We start from the raw sequence: 20123 nt of genomic DNA, 5'->3' as shown, positions 1-20123 counted from the left end.
TTTTTTTTTTTTTTTTTGTAAAACTGACATTTTCTCTGAAGCGATGCAGGCAAGCAGTCTAGAGAGGAACATGTGGTCATGACGATGAAAGCTGTAACTGGCAATCTGTGTCTCAATGCAAAGCTAGTACTGCCGTTAATGCATTTGTTAGCATGATCTTTTTAGTTCTCCGGCTATGTTAAACTCCGGTGTCATTTCGGATAAACATTAGTGTACATATTGGTTGCTGTGCTTTAGGTTGTTTTTCTTATCTTGGTTGGGTAGGATCAGCTACTGTTGCCGTAAACACATGCATGACTTAGCATCTGTTCATCAGAGCATGACAGTGATTGGTAGTAGAGCTAAGCTCTCAAAACAAGTGGAAATCAAGAGTTCTCAAAACTTTCATCCATTCGTTTGCTGTTGAGCTGTAAGCTCATTACCAAAGTCTGCTTGCTAAATCAAAACATTCGGAGTAGGTAGGAAAACATGTTTTGTAATCGAGTTGATTCAAAGTGGTGCATTGTGCTCTGTTGCCTGTCCGAGAAATGCAGAAATAAGTTAGGGGCCCTAAGAGCATCTCCAACAGTCTCTCCAAATTTGACTCTTTAAATGTCTATTTGGCCAACTCTCCATTTAATTTAGCAAGTGAAAGTGTCTTTTACTCCAACAGCCTCTCCATTCGTCCTCTCTATTCTGAGTCTATCACAATTGGGCCCACATGTCAGTCTCTACACCTCCTTCTTCTCCCTCATCTTTCTCCCCTTCTCTCCAAACCCCCCTTCCCTCTCCCGTCCGCCGCCGCCGCCCCATCCCCATCCCCACTGCCGCTCAGGCTGCGTCCCCATCCACCGCCGCTGCCGCTGCTCAGGCTAAATCCCCATCGGCCCGCCGGTGCCGCTCTGGCAGCAAATCCGTGTGGCAGGCAGGGAAGGAGCTCTCTTCACCGGCGGTGGTGCGGCAACGCGAGGAGGCGGGTGGCCGCGCACGGTGGTGTAGCGACGCGAGGAGGTGGGAGGTGAGACACCTGCGGCTCACGACGATGACCCGGGGCATCGACGACCTCGACGCCGCTTAGCGGCGGCGGCTCACGACGACCTTGATGGTGGATCTAGAGGGGGGCAGCAGCGGAGCTCAGAGCGGAGCTCGGCGGTGGCTTGCCGTGCGAAGATGGGGCGGCGGTGGCCGGCCACGGCGACGATGGGGCGGCGGCGCCCTCGTCACAGGTGCGTGCTGCGTGCAAACATGGCGATCTTCCTTTGGACTTTCAAAGGACATGTAATTTTTGCAGTTCTTGCTATCAGAGGCAGCGAATATAGGAAACAGTTATCAGTTGAGTTGGATCTAATTGAATCCACACCTGAATAGGAAACAGTAATATATATCCATAACCTGATCTAAAGCTCAATCACAGACAGCATTTTAAATTCATTGGCTCTAGCCATTTGCTTTGCTGCAAATTTTACCTCAATCTTACAACGTGGACTTCGATCTAGGCCTCCTTTGGTACATAAAAGAAATTAGTAGATTGTTTTATAAATTAAACCAATTCCTGTGAAATTTGTACGTTGGATGTCCATGCGTTGCAATAGGAAATAAAAAATTTTAGAATGAGTACTGAAATTAAAATCAGAAAATTGATAATATTGAAAGGTAATGCAGAGAATATAATATTCACATATTGTTTAGCTCATAAGTAGTCACAAATATTTAGGATGATTCAAGTCCACTGAATGTGCTACTACACTTAAAAAAGAGCAATTCTACGGTCCTTGAGAAGAGGTACCATGAGCTACCAAAAATTTAGTATAAAATTTGGTACCTCATAGTATCTAGATATCAAGAAGTAACAAATTTACAATAGAAAAAGTGGTACCTCATGGTACCTTACCTCCTCAAGAACTGTAAAATTGCTCTAAAAAAATCCAACTTGCATGCCTACTGAAGATCTTTCTGCATTATCTTTGTTGCATTGGAAAATGTCTTAACTACCTTGAAATCACAAGGATGACTGGCCATACCATGAAGCTTGATGCAGTAGCTAGCTGCGGCACACAAGCATCCAACAAGCCCTTTAAGAAGCCAAAATTCTAATACTCAAGTTCACCTTTAAGGGCTCGTTTGGTTCACAGGATTTTTAAAATGTAGGAATAGGAAAAACGTAGGAATACTACAGGAATACATGTTCAAACCTATGGATTAAAAAACACAGGAATTTTTCCTATGTTGTTGAGCAAGCCAACCAAAGGAATGCAAACATTAGGTTGGAGTGGATTATGTTTCCTATGCTTTTCCTTCAAAAATGGAGGAATGGAAAACTTTCCTATAGTTTTCCTATGATGCATTCCTATAAAACGAATGGTACTTTAAAAACCATTCCTATTCCTGTGCTTTTCCTTTGCAATTCCTTTGAAACAAATAAGCCCAAGTGTTATGATATTGATAACTGCTTTACAAACGACAATTCCAGATACCATTTCATCTATTTGCATCTCAATGAAATTCAACAACTTATGAAGTGTGTCCCACAACGTTACACAATATATGCTATGGGCATTCCAGGCCTACAGTATTAAGCAAAGAAAAACAGGGATAGCATTGTTTCATTCCATTATCTAAAAAAACAGGGATAGCATTGCAGATAAATATTGGGACATGGTAAACAAAAGATGCAAGCCTTAATACAACATTATACAATTAGGACATTAACATCTCAAAAAAATCTAAAAACATCCCAGGGCAATTGGCACAAAAAAAGCCACAACGTCCACCCTGATTAGCATTACATATTCCCAACTCTAACTCTAACTCATCTATGTGTACTTGCTAGCCTGCAGATTAGCACAGACAAGGGGATGGTAGCCATCCACCTGGATTTTTTATATTTTGGTCCTTTTGAAAAACTTATTTCGCAAATAGACCACTGAAAAAACTAATCCTATAAATGGTTCTTTTTGGCGCCAGAGTGGCTGGCGCCGTCGCCGACGTGGCGGGGCGGTGCTGAGGTGGCAGGAGGAGAGCGTCACCATGGCTGGCGCCACCCTCACCCCACCCCTAGTGTCCATTCCTATTTCTCTATATGGAGTTGCAACCTTTTTATTTTTATTTTATTTTTTCAGGTGTTTTTTCACACATAGGATCACAATACAACCTACCACAAAAATTTAATCACGATACCACTTAGCTAGAAGTCTGAAAATAGCATACCACTTAGCCTACTCTACACCTTTACCAAAATTAGACCATAACTCCTTTAGTAAAACCATTTGATCAGCACGTTAAACATAATGCACTTAGGAGAAATTACTTAATCTAACTCAAACTATAATGCACTTTACCACTATGTGAAATTACATAATCTAATTTAAAATATAACCACATGAAATGATAGCCATAAGTTAAACAGTATAGAGAGATGCATTTTTTTAGTTTTAGTTTTATTTTTTTGATATGTTTTTCATACTTAGGAGAACACAGGAACCAACCTTAGAAAAAATAAACTCAAACGGAAAAAATATTTGACTTGTATAATTTTTCAAAGCGGCTACCAAATATAGCCGTCATTCAAGTGTCATTTATTAAAATAGGCATAACTTTCTCATACTGACTCGGAATCTGGCAAATGATATATCCACGGACATGTACAGAAAAAGTTACATCCGATTCCGGGTTCGGCGATATTAAAACCTCCAAATTCCACTTGCAAGATTGTATTTTCGAGGAGAGAAGTTTTTTAGTAGAGTTTTAGAATATTCTACATGCCATATATTTTGTCTGTTTGAGTTTATTTTTTCTATGGTTGGTTTTTGTGTTATTCTAAGAAAAAAATATCAAAAAAATAAAATAAAAATAAAAAGTTGCACATCTCTCTCCTATGCAATAGAGAGGAGAGTAGAGGAAAAATTATACAGGTCACATATTTCGTCCATTTGAGTTTATTTTTTCTATGGTTGGTCTTTTTGTGTTCCTAAGCGTGAAAAAAGTATTAAAAAAATAAAAGAAAAATAAAAAATTGCGCGGGGGGTGGGGCGCCAGCCACTCTGGCGCCACTCCCCCTATCACCTCAGCATCGCCCCGCCACGTCGGCAGGAGGACGGCGCCAGAGAGGCTGGCGCCATCCCATTGGACCAAATTGTGAAAAATCCAGGCCGATCCACCAGATTCGGGTGTGTTTAGTTCACGCCAAAATTGGAAGTTTGATTAAAATTGGAATGATGTGACGGAAAAGTTGAAAGTTTATGTGTGTAGAAGAGTTTTGATGTGATGGAAAAATTGGAAGTTTGAAGAAAAAGTTGGGAATCAAACCAGGCCTTCAAAAAATTAAATAGAGAAGCTGTGTGCGCGGGGTGTGAATAAATGGCAGGCTAGCTGAACCACCGTGTGGTGAACAGTTACTGAAACACTTGAAATTCTTCAGCTGTATAATTAAGTAGCAAAAAGAAGTACATCCTTTTGTAGTTTGCTGACACTTAAAACTATTTCTTAAACTTACTATAAAAAAAACATGTTCAGATCGGCTTCCTAAAATCTATTTCTTAAACTTACTATTCTCAATCCCATGTGAATACATATAAATATGAGCCAGCTGGATATATTTCAGACAAAAAAATACTTATAAAGCAAAAAGGTTTGTGCTTGCTGCCTCCATCCCATATTAAACCGTTTAGGAACATGTCAGGCTGATGTAAGATACATCACATAATTATTAGTCATCTGGTTTATCCAAAGGAAAGTTCACTTCTGCACATCAGTTCTGATTCTTTTCTATGTTTCCTAAAAATTGCTCCATTGCTTTTGTATGGTCAATACTTAACCCCCTCGGGATCACTCCAATAAATGAATAACATGTAATATTGTTATGCTAGAGTGATAGGAAAAATAGGTGATGCTCAATATAGCTGACCTCCATATATGATTTTGGTTGATGGCACCATACATAGTATAGGATCCATAGGTTCAAGTTCAGGTTCAAGGCTTCGAATTCAGGTGTCCCTATGAAGGAAAGAAGGAACCTCAGAAGAAGAAACATGGAAAATAGCCACCATGGTTGACGGGAAGGCTGTGTTCGATTAGGACACAACTAGCTCAGATATAATCATGACTACCTTATGTATTAATTAACCAAAAGTGCATATGTTCTATATTAGATTTACTTATTATATATTTCAATAAACGCTACTATACCATGAGTTTTGTATCTTTTTATTTGCAGAGGCACTTTCTTGGGTGAAGGAAAAGAAACCGAGCGGACTGAATGCATGGATGTTCAAAGAAGTTGATTGGGGACCAAACCAAGATCTTCTCCAAGTTACTTTTGGTCCATAGAAGACAAGAGATAAAGTTTTACACATTTTAGATTCGGATTCGGGCCTCCTGATAGCATCAACTTCAAACAGAACTAGCCGCTGATCTAGAAAAAATTTCAGAGCTGAATACTTGTTGAAAATCTTATAGAGTGTACTTTTAGATGGTTTTGGTTCCAGATCAAAATTCCTAGTGAGCTGACGGGAACCTGTAAAACAAGCCACGTACCTCATCCAGTCCGAATCTGATTTGGGTTTTGGGCCCTGTAATTGTGTCGTGGGCTTAGCCCAAGGGGGTGTGCGCCCTAGGGGAACCCTAGGACGTTCCTAATCATATTTATTCAGCAGCCGTCATCGTTTAGAGTCGGGTTTTGCTTAGATTATTTCTACCATTGCAGTTTCACCGCTAGATCGGTTTGTGGAACCCCAAATTCGAGTGTTTAATCATTCATATGCAGTTGTGTTGCAAAACTATCTTGTTCTTGCTTGTGTTCTTCGATTCGCATGCAGAGATTAGCCTTCTCGGTGATGTCAACTGGGTTTCGGCACGGTTGATAACCAGAAGAGACGTGGTTTTACGATTGCAGGGCTCGGATCGTGTTGATTGGAAGCCGGATCGTGTGTGTCAAGTTTCCATTAAATCGAGAGTTATTACTACCTATCAGAAGATCGGGACCTACCATGCTCATCAGTGTTAGCGAACCTGTTTTGTCTCTCATGCTCGCAGGTGGCTAATGTTGGTGTTGAAAAAGAAAGAAGGTTTTCAATGGCTGATACTGACATGTACACGTCAATGTTGACATGGAAGTGAATCACGTCAGTTGGAATTTAGATTTAACATTGGAAGAAAAGGAGCATCATTCTCTGGGCAGATCTATCCATTAGGCAGGGTAGGTCAACTGACTCAGGTACGACTCATGTCGCCCCACACCCTCAAGACCCCCTTATCCCCTTATAGTAGTTATGGGCCATGCATCAAATTTATCTATAACAAGATATAAACACCCAACAGATTGAGACAGTTATGCGAATTAACTATTAATATGATATGTTGTGTTCGATTGCTCTTATTGAGTGAACATCTCCGTTCTCGGCTCCATCTATATTTTAAAGCTGCGTCCGCCACTGTTCATACTCGAACTATCTTATCACATATCACTCTTTAGCAAGAAGATGCTTAAAATTTAACATAACATCCGAAGAACCAAGTACAGTGCTCGGTGGAATAACAATCATGAGCTAGATATGAGTCGAGCGAGCTAACAAATCACGAGCTTTTTGTCTAGGCCTAGGGAGGGACGGGGGGTGCCCGATCACTGTGAGCGATTACCGGCCCATTAGCCCTCCCCTCAAGATCCTTTGAGAAGTCATAATTCAATCAAGGGAAAGTTAAAAAAGGGTTTGGAAACAAGCATGCATATAAGGAAATGAAAGGCTGAAATAATAAGAGTTTACAAGGTGCCACCTAATAAACCTCGTGCAAGACAAGTGTCTTATATGGCACAAATTATTTCTTGACAATAAATAAAACAGAGAAAAGGCTTGCGAGGTTGTGGTAGCCGGCCGGCAGCACGATGCATAGCTTCTTCTCCACGAAATGCATATATGCTGAAGAAGTTGATGGGCGTCTACGCCGTCATGGTGTTGATCGACAACATGTTTGAAATTGAATTGGCAAAGAAATCAAGGGCGGTGAAGGAAAGAGCTAGCTGAATTCAGGAAGCATTGATCAAACTGATTGGATGAGTAGCGATAGCGATCGACTTGTCGTGTCGATGTTTTGTACCTTGAGTTTTGGTAGCATCCATCGAATTCAGATGGCTGCAGTAGGTTTGTCGAACTCCATGGTGACCTCCCAGGTGGGATTGTTGGAGTGATTGGATACGAGTTGCTTGATGGTTTCTTCTGCAACCTTAAATTCTGAATCATCTTTACCACAGCAGACGGTGGCGTGGAGTTGCCGGAGAGAGGAGAGGTTGCCGATGCCGGGAAGCGTGGCCTTCTTCGCCGGCGTGAAGTGGAGATCGAGCTTCAGAAGCTGGGCCATGGCTCCGTCCCCGAAGTCGAACCCCAGGCCGCCGTCCTGGCACTTGAACCACCACACCTGGAGGCACTGGAATCCCTCGCTGGTGATGACCACCTTCTCCGCCTCCAGCGGAGACGATCTTGTGCTCAGCTTGAGGTAGAAGAGGGATGGCATGGAGCAGAGCACGTCGACGTCGCTCTTCCTTAGCTCGGCAATGGAGATCTCGAGGTGGGAGAGGGACTCGTGGCAGGCCATCTTGGGCGGCGCCATGGGGAAGTAGTAGTGCGGGCTCCTCATGGTGAACTTTTGCAGGCGACGCGGCGGCGCCCACGACTCCACGAGCAGATCCAGCGACCAGCAGCGCGTCTTGCTCTCGCCATCGCTGACGCCGACGACGTCCAGGAGGAGCGACTCGACGCCGCACTTCTCGATCTGCTGGAGTGAGGCGGCGAGCTTACCCTTGCCGCCGTCGAGAGCAGCCATGGCGTGCTGGTCGCCCGCGCCATCGAAGGACCAGCTCACCCCAAGCTTCCTCAGCTTGCTCAGGCTCACCACCAGCTTCGTCATGCGGTCCAGCGAGGCCGCGTCGGTGACGCTCACCATGGACAGCTCCTGCAGCTGCACCAAGCTCTCCATCCCCTCCCCGACGGCGAGGCGACGGGCGAGCAGGCACGCCAGCTGGTTACACCGCCGGGCGATCGCCTCCGGGAGCTCGGTGATGTCGGTCTCCCTCACATCGAGGGTTTGCAAGTTCTGGAGCTCCTTCAACTTCTCCGGCAGCTTTGCGATGGACTTGCCGCCTAGCCCCAGGTACCTGCAGGGTTTACACTTCGTTTTCATTGAAACTAGCATGGTGGCCCGCGCAGATTGCGCGGCTAGCATCATTATATTTTCTCTTATATAATAGCATATATATTTTCTCAATGTATTATTCAAATATATTAAAATGACAACATAATTTTAAATTTTGTACTAACTTTATGAAACTACTAATGTGTAATATTTATATTGTATTTATATATGTGTTAGTTATTAATTATTTTTATTATCAACTTTACGAAACTACTGAATTTCTATTATTTCTTAATTGTATTTCTATATGAATTCTATACTCTACTTCTAATATTCATTATTTATAATTCCGAATTTTCATTATTTCTTAATTGTATTACTATATGGACACTATACTCTACTTCTAATATTCCTTATTTTTAATTTTGAATTTCTATTATTTCCTAATTGTAATTCTATATGGAATCTATACTCTACTTCTAATATTTCTTATTTTTAATTTCAAATTTCTATTATTTCTTAATTGTATTTCTATATGGACTCTAGTCACCTATTCCAATATTCCTAATTTTTTAATTCCGAATTTCAATTATTTTTAAATTGTATTTCTATATGGACTCTGTTTTTCTTTTTCTCCGATTAATATGAGAATTTCTAGGCCATGAAAGCGAACGTGGAGGTTTGGTTTGTCTTTCAATGTTTCTAAAAGTATTGTGAACACGTGAATTCCCAAAACATTGTCCGTTTCCAGCGTATACTCGGTTTTCCTTATTTTTGTTTTTGACTGATTGACTGATTGTCCGTTTGGAGTGTCTTAATATGCTTTTTTTTTTCCTTTCTTTAGTTTTTAACTAATCCTAATCCTAATCTAGTTCTACTTTTCTTTTTTCTTATTTTTTTTGGATTAATGTGAGAATTTATAGGTCATGAGAGCGAACGTGGAGGCTTTCTTTTCTATTACTTTATAGATAAAATAGATTATCGGTATTTCAGCGGTAACTGAAATTCGGTACATTTTTGGCCGAAATTATTTGAAAGTATATCAAGTTTTGAATGAATGTGAATAAATTATGACCAAATTCAAAAATATTGAAAAAACCCCGGAAATTTCGGGCTATATATGTGCTTGCCGGTGAGGGACGAAATTGAAATCCCTGGGTACCTGAGGAAGAAGAGCCGCTCGATGCCCTGGATATGTTCGTCTTTGAGCCCCGTGGCGTCTCTCACGTCGAGCACTCGCAGCAGCTGCAAGTACACGATACTCGACATCATGGACTTGGCGAGGGCGCCGAACACCGTCAGCGATCGGAGCTGGGATAGGTTGACGGGGGCCTCCTGCTCGGTAGCCGATTCGCCGCCGTCGACGTCCCCCTGCTGATCGCCGCCGCCGCCGTTGAGGGAGAGGCGGCGGACGACGTCGCGTGGCTTGGAACGCAGCATCACCTGCGAGGTGACGAAGTTCTCCTCGCCGGCGACGGAGGAGATGAACTCGAGGACCACGTTGTGCACCGTCACCCTCACGGCGTCCCCGGACTCCGCCGGCTGGATCAGCCGCCGGGTGACGAGATCGTTGAAGTAGCTCTCGGCCGTCTCCCACGGCGCCGTCGCCTTGTCGCCCTCGGCGTCTGGGATGAACCCTTCGGCTATCCACCTCCATATCAGCCGCTTCTTCTCCATCGCCGCACCCTCCGGGAAGATGCTCAGGTACAGCAAGCAGGTCTTCACCGGCAAGGTGAGATCGGAGTAGCAGATTCGTAGCGTCCTCCTCATCCCTTGCAGCGCCGGGTACTTCTGCAGTGCTTCCACGACGTTGTCCTCGTGGTCGAACCAATCCGGCGATTTCCTGTTCAGCATCCCCGCCATGACAATTATCGCCAGCGGCGTGCCGCCGCAGATCTTCCATACGTGACGGAAAAGCTTCTCCTCTAAGACCTCATCACAAGCTTCTAATTCAGGAAGAGATTGCTGCAGCCTACTGGAGAACAGTTGCTTGGAATCGGCCTCGTTGAGAGGCTTCATCAGATGGGTGAAATCGATGGGCCGGCCGGAACACGATTTCGCTACATCGTTCATGCGTGTTGTTGTGACTATCCTACTTCCACGAGTGCTGTTCTCCGGTAGAGCGCATTTGATGTCCCTCCAAGTAGATGCACTCCATATATCATCAACGACAATGAAGTACCTAGTGCATAACATAGATTTTATCATGTTAGTATAAGCAATATAATTGATGCTCTCGCTCTGTTATTGATTTTTCTAGTCACAAGTCACGTGATTTTACGCGTGAAATATGTGCACGTGATGTATATAGGATTCAAACTAAATAAAAATCAGCAACTAGTTGATTTCATCAATCTTTACAACTTTGATAAGGAGCAGGTCTCCATCTTAGATAATTTGAAAAACTCTTTAAGTTTTATTCTCCGTCCGAGATAATTTGAAAAACTTATAAGTTTTATTTTGTAATGAATATTTGGGCAGCTAAAAAATTTCAAATGAAAAGCTTTCAGCTGAAAAGTTACGGATCCCATCGAGAGCTAAAATTTTTATACAAAAGTTATCGTCTTCTGTACGAAAAGTTGGGATTTTTTTAAATAGTTTTGCTCCCATCTTCAAGGACGGTTCTTTTTAGATATCAAGCGTCCTCAGAAATCAACTTTTATTACATGCATCTCTTAATAACATAACGGCAGGTAAATCACCTTATCTTTATAGGCAGTTATCTTAATTAAAAGATCCACCCAAAAACCGTCTGTAAAAATAGATCATCTTCATAGACAGTTTCCTTAAGAACCCGTTTATGGAAATAATTTTTCACATGCGGACCCTGAGCTCGCCTCCTATCTTGACAACCAGGCATTTTCTACCGTCAAAACCATCAAAACAGTGGAGGGACATGTCCTAATGGAACAAACTTAGCATGCAAATTAAAATGTTTTCCTTCTTTGTTAAAAATTCCTTGCGTGGAAAAATATTCGTCCGATTAATTACCACATGGCACTGAGCAGAAAAAATGTAGCAACAGTGGGTACATTCGGTCTGTATCTTGTTGGGTGAGGAATGGAAAAATGACAGTTAAAAGAAAGTATAGTACCTCTTATCCTCGAGGAACTCCCTGAGCTTGCCCACGACTGTGGGCTCATCCATCGGTTGCTCAGCGTCATCCACTAGCCGCTGCTGGGGGTCGAGCTGGTGGAGCATGTTGAGCAGAACCGCTGTGATGTGCGGGTTCTGGCCGACACTGACGAATGCGCAGCAGTCGAATTCGCCGTGGATCGTCCGGTACACCTCCCTGGCGAGCGTGGTCTTGCCAAGGCCGCCGGCTCCGACGATGGACACCACCCTGAAGCGCTGCTCGCCGCCGGCCTGCAGTTTGCCGACGAGCTCACTCACCGGCGCGTTCGTCCCCACCAGCATGCTGCCGTCCAGGCCGTAGAGCAGCTGACGGTCGACGGTGACGTTGCTGGGGCCGAGGTCGACCGGCTCGTCGTTGTCGACGGCGGCGTCGTCCCAGTCCTCCCGGATCAGGTACCTGGACCGCCTCTTGCTGGCCTCCTTCACGCGGTCCTTGAGCTCCTTGATCAGCTCGGCGAGCTTCCTCCGCCGGCTGTTCCGGTTGAAGAACCCGCCGCCGAGGCGCGTCCCCCTCGCCTCGGCCGACGACACCGGCGGGTGGCTGTCGATCCAGTCCTCGGCGTCGTACCCCACCTCTCTCACCTGCCTCATCCACTCCTTCACCTGCAGGTCCATGCTTTCGTCCTGCGTCGCGAACTTGTGCATCAGGGCTTTCATGTTGCCGAGCTCGTCCTTGAGGGAGATCAGGTCGCCCCTCACGTCCTTGAACCCCGGCTGATCCATGCTCGTGTTGAGCTTGGACAGCAGGTTGAACATCACACCCATCGATGAGGTCACCCTAGGCCCTTCCATGGTGTCACACACACTTAATTCAGATTAGCAGCTACTCAACTCAAATTGCACAGAGCCAGACAAGGTGCTGCCGTGGATGCGAATGGAGGCAGGAAGCTCGGGGCCTCGGGCGTCATTAAATACAAGCGCGAGATGCCTTCATGGCTACCAATTAATTAATCCAACAACCCGCAGCGGCTGTAGGGGCATATACAATAAATGAGTCTCTGGTATAAACTTGTAGCATGTCTTGCACATACTAAAACAACACTGTAAATTTCTTTTTACAACAGTTAAGATCGCACGTTTAATTTTGTTGTCTCTAGTAACTAATCCATCCATTTTTTATTGCCGCCCTTGGACTTCGGATGTCTCCGCCCCTGGATGATTTCCACCGAAGTTGCGTCGATGCATCGTAAGTCTTTGTCTAAATCATATATACAGATGATAATTGGAGGCTCTTAAAAAACTCCTACGTTAATTCGGTACTAGACATACCATACTCCGTAGATAGTAGACGTAGTACCGAATATCAGACATGGTACTCATGAGAATGAAGCATGATATAGCTGGTTTATCGTGCTGACATAAACAATAGGTCAGCATGACGCCAACACATAAATTATCTCATTCCCCTAACAATATAATGTTAGATTGATTTTCACTTATAACACCAGTAATGCATGGGTTAATGACTAGTATTACTTTTTCTTTCGAGAAAATAAATTTTTTAATTACTTATTTTGATTATTTGAAACATTTATAAAACTAAATTGTTTTGTCTTAGTCATACAAACAAAGTTTTATGTATAGATTTCAACAAAAATCTAGATACAGCTCAGATTAATAAATATTATGTGCAAACCCAACTAGTTGTGTGGCCTTCTCTTGGACTCTCTCCCTATATATAGACACACTAGCTCATTTCTGGCCACAACCAACAAACATCACCTCTAAGTCTGTTCAGAGAGAGACAAAGAAATAGAGAGAGAGAGTTAGCTGTGAGGCCGGGCGATGGAGGTTATCCCTACCATCATCTCTCTCGCCACAAAGATCCATGAGCTGGTCAAAAAAGATGGTGAGATAGAAGACAAGCTGAAGAGGGGCCTCGCAAATATCAAGAACGAACTGGACATGATGAATTCCGTTATCATGGACAAGTCGAGCAAGGCCGGGGCCATAGACGAGCAGTTGGTCGTCAAGCTCCAAGACTTGGCGTACGACGTTGAAGACGCCATAGATCTGATGGTGATTGATACCAACAAGACTAACAAAGCTCCGATGCACCTTGGCCGTGTTCTCCGTATAGTGGGGATCGGAGACCGCCGATCTCAGTACATCCTCAACATCGATGACTACCAAAAACGGATAGACGATCTAACTAACAAGTGGAAGGACTTCTTCAAGAACGGCTCCTCCGCTGCTGCTTCTTGTCCGCAGGGGCAAGGGCAACCCAGTGGCGACGGCACGTCTGCTGACGCAGCCAATCGAGCTGCTTCTGCTGTCGTTGTCGGCGGCCGCCACCACCTTCCTCCTGTGGGCATCGAGGATCCCAAGAAGGATATTATTGACCTGCTACGCCATGTCGACGGCCACCCGGTGAAGCTGAGGGTGATCTCCATCGTGGGGTTCCGCGGTGTGGGGAAGACAACGCTCGCCTGGGCTGTGTTCAAAGAGCATGGTTCCCTCGGCGAGCCGCCGTTCGACTGCCAGGCATGGGTGCAGGTCGCGGGGCAGCCGGCGGCCGCAGCACACGACGAGTCTACGAACAAGAGCAACGCCGCGAGACTCCTCAAGGAGACTCTCTGCCAACTTCGTCCGGAGACAAATCCATCCGACATCATCATCCGCCCCAATGATGACACGGCATTAAGCTACACTATCTTGACATTGTGCGATACCATCCGGACATTCCTTGTGGGCAAGAGGTGACGTCGGTAACTTGCCATGACTGTCTCAATATCTTTTAATAGCATGCATACAGTTGCATAGCACATTGTCAAAATTCAAAGGAGTACTTTTATTGCAAACTAGAAAACTTTACGACACAATTTACTGGAAGTATATAATGTTCTCTCAATTAAATATACTGATGTGGCTGTATACACCCCCGTTGGTGTAGAAGCCGGGTTTTATAAATTCCCATTATCTAAAAAAATTAAATATAATGATAAAATTAAATAGAATGGGTAAATTGTTTTCCTACGTTATTGGGTGGTCACAATTCCGCAAATTCACAGCATATAGTGAAACAACGCTAGGCATTTCTCACTCTCAATCCCATTATACATCGTTGGTTGTCATCCTTCAGCATGCGCTAGGTGCCGCCAGTCATTGTGACTTTTGAGTCCACGCGTATCGCCGTCAACCACCACAATAGAATGATTATGTGGTAGTTAGACATAAAACACAAAATTACTAAAATACCAATTTTATTTTTTTATGATGGCTTTATGAATCGCCCTTGAAGATGTAAATCATTTTCGTTATTAAAAAACTAGTACTATTGATAACTATATAAAGAAATATCGAAAGAAGCATTATTTTATTATACACATAAAATTTATAATTAATGCTATGGATAAATTTGCCAGTAAAATTAAATGATATTTATAAGAACCAATAGGATTTCAGTTTGTAATGAAAATTAAAAAATAATTTTAAAAAATAGAGATATATATAATTTTCCGCATATATAGAATCTCTATAAAAACTGCAAATACTTTTAGAACAAATCAACATATGCATTAACATATAATATTCTTTGTTTACACTTTGAGTTCATAAGAGAAAAATAATCAAAGTAGCTCTTAATTCTTGTATTTAAAATTTCCCTGGCTTGGAATTAATCTAGATACTGTAATATTTTTTCTCGTATAATAGCATATATATATATTTATATTTTATTATTAGAATATATTAAAATGGCAACATAATTGAAATCATGTACTAATTGACCAAACTAACCGAGGCATGATATTTATATTGTTTTTATATATGTGATAGTTATTAATTATTTTCTATTTTTAAATTTAAGTTATTTCTAAATTATATTTATAATTTTATATTTTAGTTATTTCTAATATTGCTTATTTTTAATTCTAAATTATTGTATTTCTCTATGGACTCTAAACTCTCCTTTCAATATTACTTATTTTTTAGTTTAGAATTTTACTTATTTCTAAATTATATTTCTGTATGGACTCTAAACTCTACTTTAATTTTCTTATATATTTCTGACTTAAAATTAGTTATAAATTCCTATATGGACTCTAGACTATTCTTCCAATATTTCCATTTTTGATTCTAAATATTCGTTATTTTAAATTGTATTTCTATATTAACTCTAAACTTATATTCCAATATCCTTTCTTTTTTAAAATTCCAAATATCAGTTTTTTTCTATATTGTATTGCTATAGTTTTATTTTTGATTTTTTGTTATTTCCATATGGACTCTAAATTGTTCTTTTGATTTTCTAATTTATTTTATTCTGGATATGAATTAGTTATAAATTTATATATGGACTCTATATTCCTCTTACAATATTTCTTATTAGTTAGTTTCAAATTTCTGTTATTTCTAAATTGCGCTCCTATATGGACTCAAGACTCTATTCAATATTTCAGTTTTTTATTTATATATTTCATTTAGTTATAAATTGTATTCATATACGGACTCTAAACTCTTCTTGGAATATTCCTTATTTTTATTTTCTAATTTTAGTTATTTATAAATTATATTCCATATGTACTCTTCTTCCAATGTTTTTTATTTTAAAATTTTGAATTTTAGTTATTTTTAATTTCGAATTTCAATTAATTCTACATTATATACATGTATGCACTCTAGTCTATTCTTCCAATATTTCAAATTTTTAATTTCGAATTTCTGCTATTTTTAAATTGTATATCTATATAGAATCTTTTTTTTCTTTTTCTCTGATTAATATGATAATTTCTAGACCGTGACGGTGAGAGCGAACGTGCATGCTCATTTTTCTGTTATTTTAATACTCTCTCTATTTTTTTAATAAATGATGCTGTTATCATTCGTCTTATTAAAAAATTAATACTTCTAGTTAGATTCTTCTGTGTCACGAGAAGCGATGACATTTCGAAGTTTTTGATTATTACAGGTATCTGATTGTGATCGATGATGTGCGGCATGTCGACGTATGGTCGGAGATGAAAGACGCCTTCCCCACAGACAGAAGCAGCCGAATAATCGTGACGACGGGTGTCCAGTCCGTGGCCACGGAGTGCAGCTTGGGCGGCTTCGTGTACAGGCTGCGGGGACTCAACGAGAAGGACTCGGACGAGCTGCTGTGGAAGCTAGTCAAGTGCGAGCGGCACGAGCTTCCCAGGGACGTGCAGAGCCACTCGGGCGACATCGTGCGCAAGTGCGACGGGCTGCCGCTGGCGCTCGTCGGCGTCGCGGAGTACGTCCGCCCCAAGCTCAGGGCGCTGAGGCAGGGGAAGCTGCACTGCAGGGACATCGCTCGTGACCTGGGGATGTACCTCGCCGATGGCCGCTACACCGCCTTCCAGCGTGCGCGCAGGGCGCTGGTGGATTCCTACGAAGGCCTCGACAGCCACGGCCTCAACCTCAAGACGTGCCTTCTGTCGGCGAGCATGTTCCCCAGGAAACGCGGCGTGAGGAGGAAGAGCCTTGTGCGGCGGTGGATGGCGGAACGGCTGGTCCACTACGACGACAAAGACGGCAGACCGGTCAACATCGTTGCCCTCGAGATTTTCGAGGAGCTGGTCGACCGGATCATGATCCTGCAGGGCGCGGACGACGGCGGCGGGAACCACCCGGCGGTGCTGGTCGGGGAGCCCGGGAGTACGGTGAAGAAGACGAACAAGTGCAGCGTCCATGGCGTCCTGCTCGACTTCCTCCTCCACGAGTCTGCCACCAAGAGGTTCGCCAGACTGATCAGGAACGGCGAGCGGCTTGACGTCGCGGCCATCAATTCCAACCCCGCCCGCCGGCTTGCCGTCGTCCACGACATTGACACTGACAGCGCCTCCGGCGACACCAGCCGGCGGGCTAAGCTGGCGGACATGGTGAATGGCCTGGACTTGTCCCGTGTCAGGTCGCTCACCGTCGCGGGGACCGTGCTGTCCGACTCCGACTTGAAAGGCTGCAAGCTGCTGCGCGTCCTGGACCTGGACGGTTGCACCGGCGTCACCGACGGCGTGCTCCGCACCATCTGCAAGCTCAAGGTCCTCAGGTACCTCAGCCTCAGGGGCACCGATGCCCTCGTTCTACCCCCGGAGATGGCGGAGCTGCGCTTCCTGGAGACGCTGGACGTCCGGGATATTGTGATGCCGGGGGCGGAAGTACGAGTGCCATCAGACGACGTGTTCACCGTCACCCTGCCCTGGGACGTCCTCCGCCTGCCTTACCTCAAGTACCTCTTCGGCGCGTTCGAGCTACCACGCGACATCCCTCGCCGCCGCAGCGCCCCCTGGACGACTGCGGCGAGAGCCAGCGACGCTGCCGGGCAGCTAGACACGCTCGCCGGCCTCTTCATCGGTAACGGCAGGACAGAGCTCAAGTGCCTGGAGACCTTGCTCGGCCAAATGAACCGGCTGAAGAAGCTGAAGATATGGTGGAAGTGGAATAAGAAGGGCGTCACTGCTGAACCCCCCAGGGATCTGCCCACGGCCGAAATCACCCAACTTTTGGTCAAGTTTCTCAAGAAGCGATGCTTCGACCTCGACTCTCTGTCCCTTGATTTCGGCGATCAATCCCTGGACTTCCTGAATTTCCCCATGGATATCCATGTTCCGTGCAAGCTCAGATCCATCAAGCTGCGCGGGAAGCTGAGCAGCTTGCCAGGCATCATCATCAAGATACCATCTGACCACGCCCTCACCAAGCTGTACCTTTCATCCACGGGCTTGAGCTGCGAAGCCCTGTTGGTCCTGCAGCGGCTTCCCTACCTCACGTACCTGAAGCTCGTCGAGAACAGCCGCGGCGACTTCACCGACGGCACACTCACGCTGAACGCCGGCGGGTTCCCTAGCCTTCGGGGTCTCCACGTGCAGGCCCCCAAGCTCCCCGGGGTGGAAATCGTCGCCGGCGGCGAAGGCGAAGCTGTCGCCATGCAACACCTCACCACCCTCCAGCTCCTCTGCGGCGACGTCAGCGGATTCCAGGCTGCTGACATCGATCGCTTCCATCACCTGGAGCAAGTGGTGCTTCTTAAATCGTCCCTCGACGAGGGCGCGACCAAAGCATGGGAGGCAGCGAGGAAGAACCATATGAACAGGCCTAGAATTGATACTGTATAAATTAACAGCTGGCCTAGCTCAGTGATCAAATTAAGCTTGAAGAGACATCCAACGCCAGCAAAACCATCCAACCACACCACCACCAGCAAATTAAGGTTACGGATTTCGGATTGAAATTTCGGGAAGTCATCTATCGGTCCACCAGGTGGCAGGATATTCTTTGGGTTCTTGTTGAAATTTGCAGCTTATTTTTATAAGGTGAAGAGTTATTGTATGCGTGTACCTTTGTCATGCTTTAGTATACTTATTAGTTTCTTCAATTTTCCTTTTCTTATGCGTACTTTGTCTTGGTTTCTCTCCAATTTCTAAATCTAAGCCGTATTTCCTTTGACTTGAATTTGTCTGAATTAGGATAATTCTGTTTGATATGTAATTCATGCCAATCTATGCTTCATACATACCTACACCTTATATAAAGTTATAACCCACTGAGTAACTAAAGCTCAACATACAAGGATTATAAGCATAATATTGAGTAACTAAAGCTCAACTTGTGGGGTGCTGTCACTTAGGTCAGTGAACTTGAAAATTGCACGTTTAGATCCGTGATTGGTTTAATGTACCACACCCGGTCCAATCGTCTCGTAGGCCGACAATTTTTCTGGATAGGTCGAACTATTGGAAGCAAATGGAAAAGGAACACCGGCCGTCCCCCCTATTCTATGCTGACCCGGGCCGGGGCTCGCTTTTTGGGAAGCCCGTTCCCACCGCGCTCACGGCCCGGCGCTCAAGATATGCTTAAGCTAGCTCAGGAAGAGTACTAATTTTATATGCCTTAAAGAGGGGATTCAAAGAGTAGCCTTTTACTAGGGCTTAAGTTTTGACCACGTTTGACCACCAATGTGGCATACCACATAGGCAACACTTTTGTGCTCAGCCCCCTCCACATATATCTTCGCACATAACTTACCTTGACCAGTGCATTTCAATCCAAATCCCCCAAAATATCTCTAAATCGGGTAAGGTTCGACGGTGAGGCTAGCAGAAGTAGGTCGAGAGGTAGCGGTTGTGGCGGCCTCGGCGGTGAGATTAGCGATAGGAGGCAGCGCAGTGCAGTGGGGTTAGCGGTGGCACAATGTGGTCGGATTAGCGGTGGGAGGTAGTGCAATACGGTGCATGCTAGGCATCCCCATGGATTCTCCAAGCTCATCCTCATCTTGAAGTTGTCGAAAGAAGGTGTTGTTGATCAAGTGCCCGTTGTGCAAGGATAATGTCATTTTGGAGTGCAGAGCAATGGAATTGCTAATCGGGACCGCATTTTCTATACATGCAAGAAGAAAAATGAGAGGGAAGAACGATTTAAGGATTTATTTTTGGGGGATTCTTGTGTCACTATATAGCTACAAGGAGATATATTCGACGTGTTATGATGTGGAGGGGCTAAGAGCAAAAGTGTTGCCTACATGGCATGCCACTGTTGACGAAAAAATCGAACACATCAGCCTAGGAGATCTGCTTAGCTCCTGTGCAGGTCCAAAGGTTAGTGAGATGCAGGCGTGCCAGTCATTTTGATCCTGCAACTGACAAGATATGCAAATAGTAGATCAAAACAGCCGATCGGCTGACAAGCCAATGGAGTAGTTCCAGCCGATAGCCGATAATAGCCAATGCTGATACCAGCCGATAGCGATAGGGTTTAAGCAATCGGCTATATGTCCAATGTAGATAATGATATAAAGGCGATCGACTGATGATGATGTAATAAAATAGCAATATAATCCAGTAGAAACCAATCGGCTAATAATATGATATAGTAAGCACTGATACGAAGGTTAAAGCATGCATCGGCTGGAGGTCCGATGTCATTAAATCCAC

General features: G+C 44.1%; 2 protein-coding genes across 2 annotated transcripts; one reads left to right on the top strand and one right to left on the bottom strand.

Annotated features, from left to right (window-relative positions):
• Positions 1-6871: 6871 nt before the first annotated feature.
• LOC127758050 (disease resistance protein Pik-2-like) lies at positions 6872-12027 on the bottom strand. The gene is made up of 3 exons (XM_052283668.1): positions 11195-12027; positions 9263-10282; positions 6872-8122 (listed from the first exon to the last, which is right to left on the bottom strand). The coding sequence occupies exons 1-3, from the start codon at positions 12025-12027 to the stop codon at positions 7096-7098; spliced, it is 2880 nt and encodes a 959-aa protein (XP_052139628.1). The 3' UTR covers positions 6872-7095.
• Positions 12028-13020: 993 nt separating this feature from the next.
• On the top strand, positions 13021-18423 carry LOC127756333 (disease resistance protein RGA4-like). Its single transcript, XM_052281699.1, has 2 exons — positions 13021-13934; positions 16145-18423. The coding sequence occupies exons 1-2, from the start codon at positions 13021-13023 to the stop codon at positions 18306-18308; spliced, it is 3078 nt and encodes a 1025-aa protein (XP_052137659.1). The 3' UTR covers positions 18309-18423.
• The last annotated feature ends 1700 nt before the right edge of the window (positions 18424-20123 follow it).

This window comes from Oryza glaberrima, chromosome 12 (assembly GCF_000147395.1).
Source record: "Oryza glaberrima chromosome 12, OglaRS2, whole genome shotgun sequence".
Classification (NCBI taxonomy): domain Eukaryota; kingdom Viridiplantae; phylum Streptophyta; class Magnoliopsida; order Poales; family Poaceae; genus Oryza; species Oryza glaberrima.
This window is presented reverse-complemented; position numbering and strand designations above follow the sequence as displayed.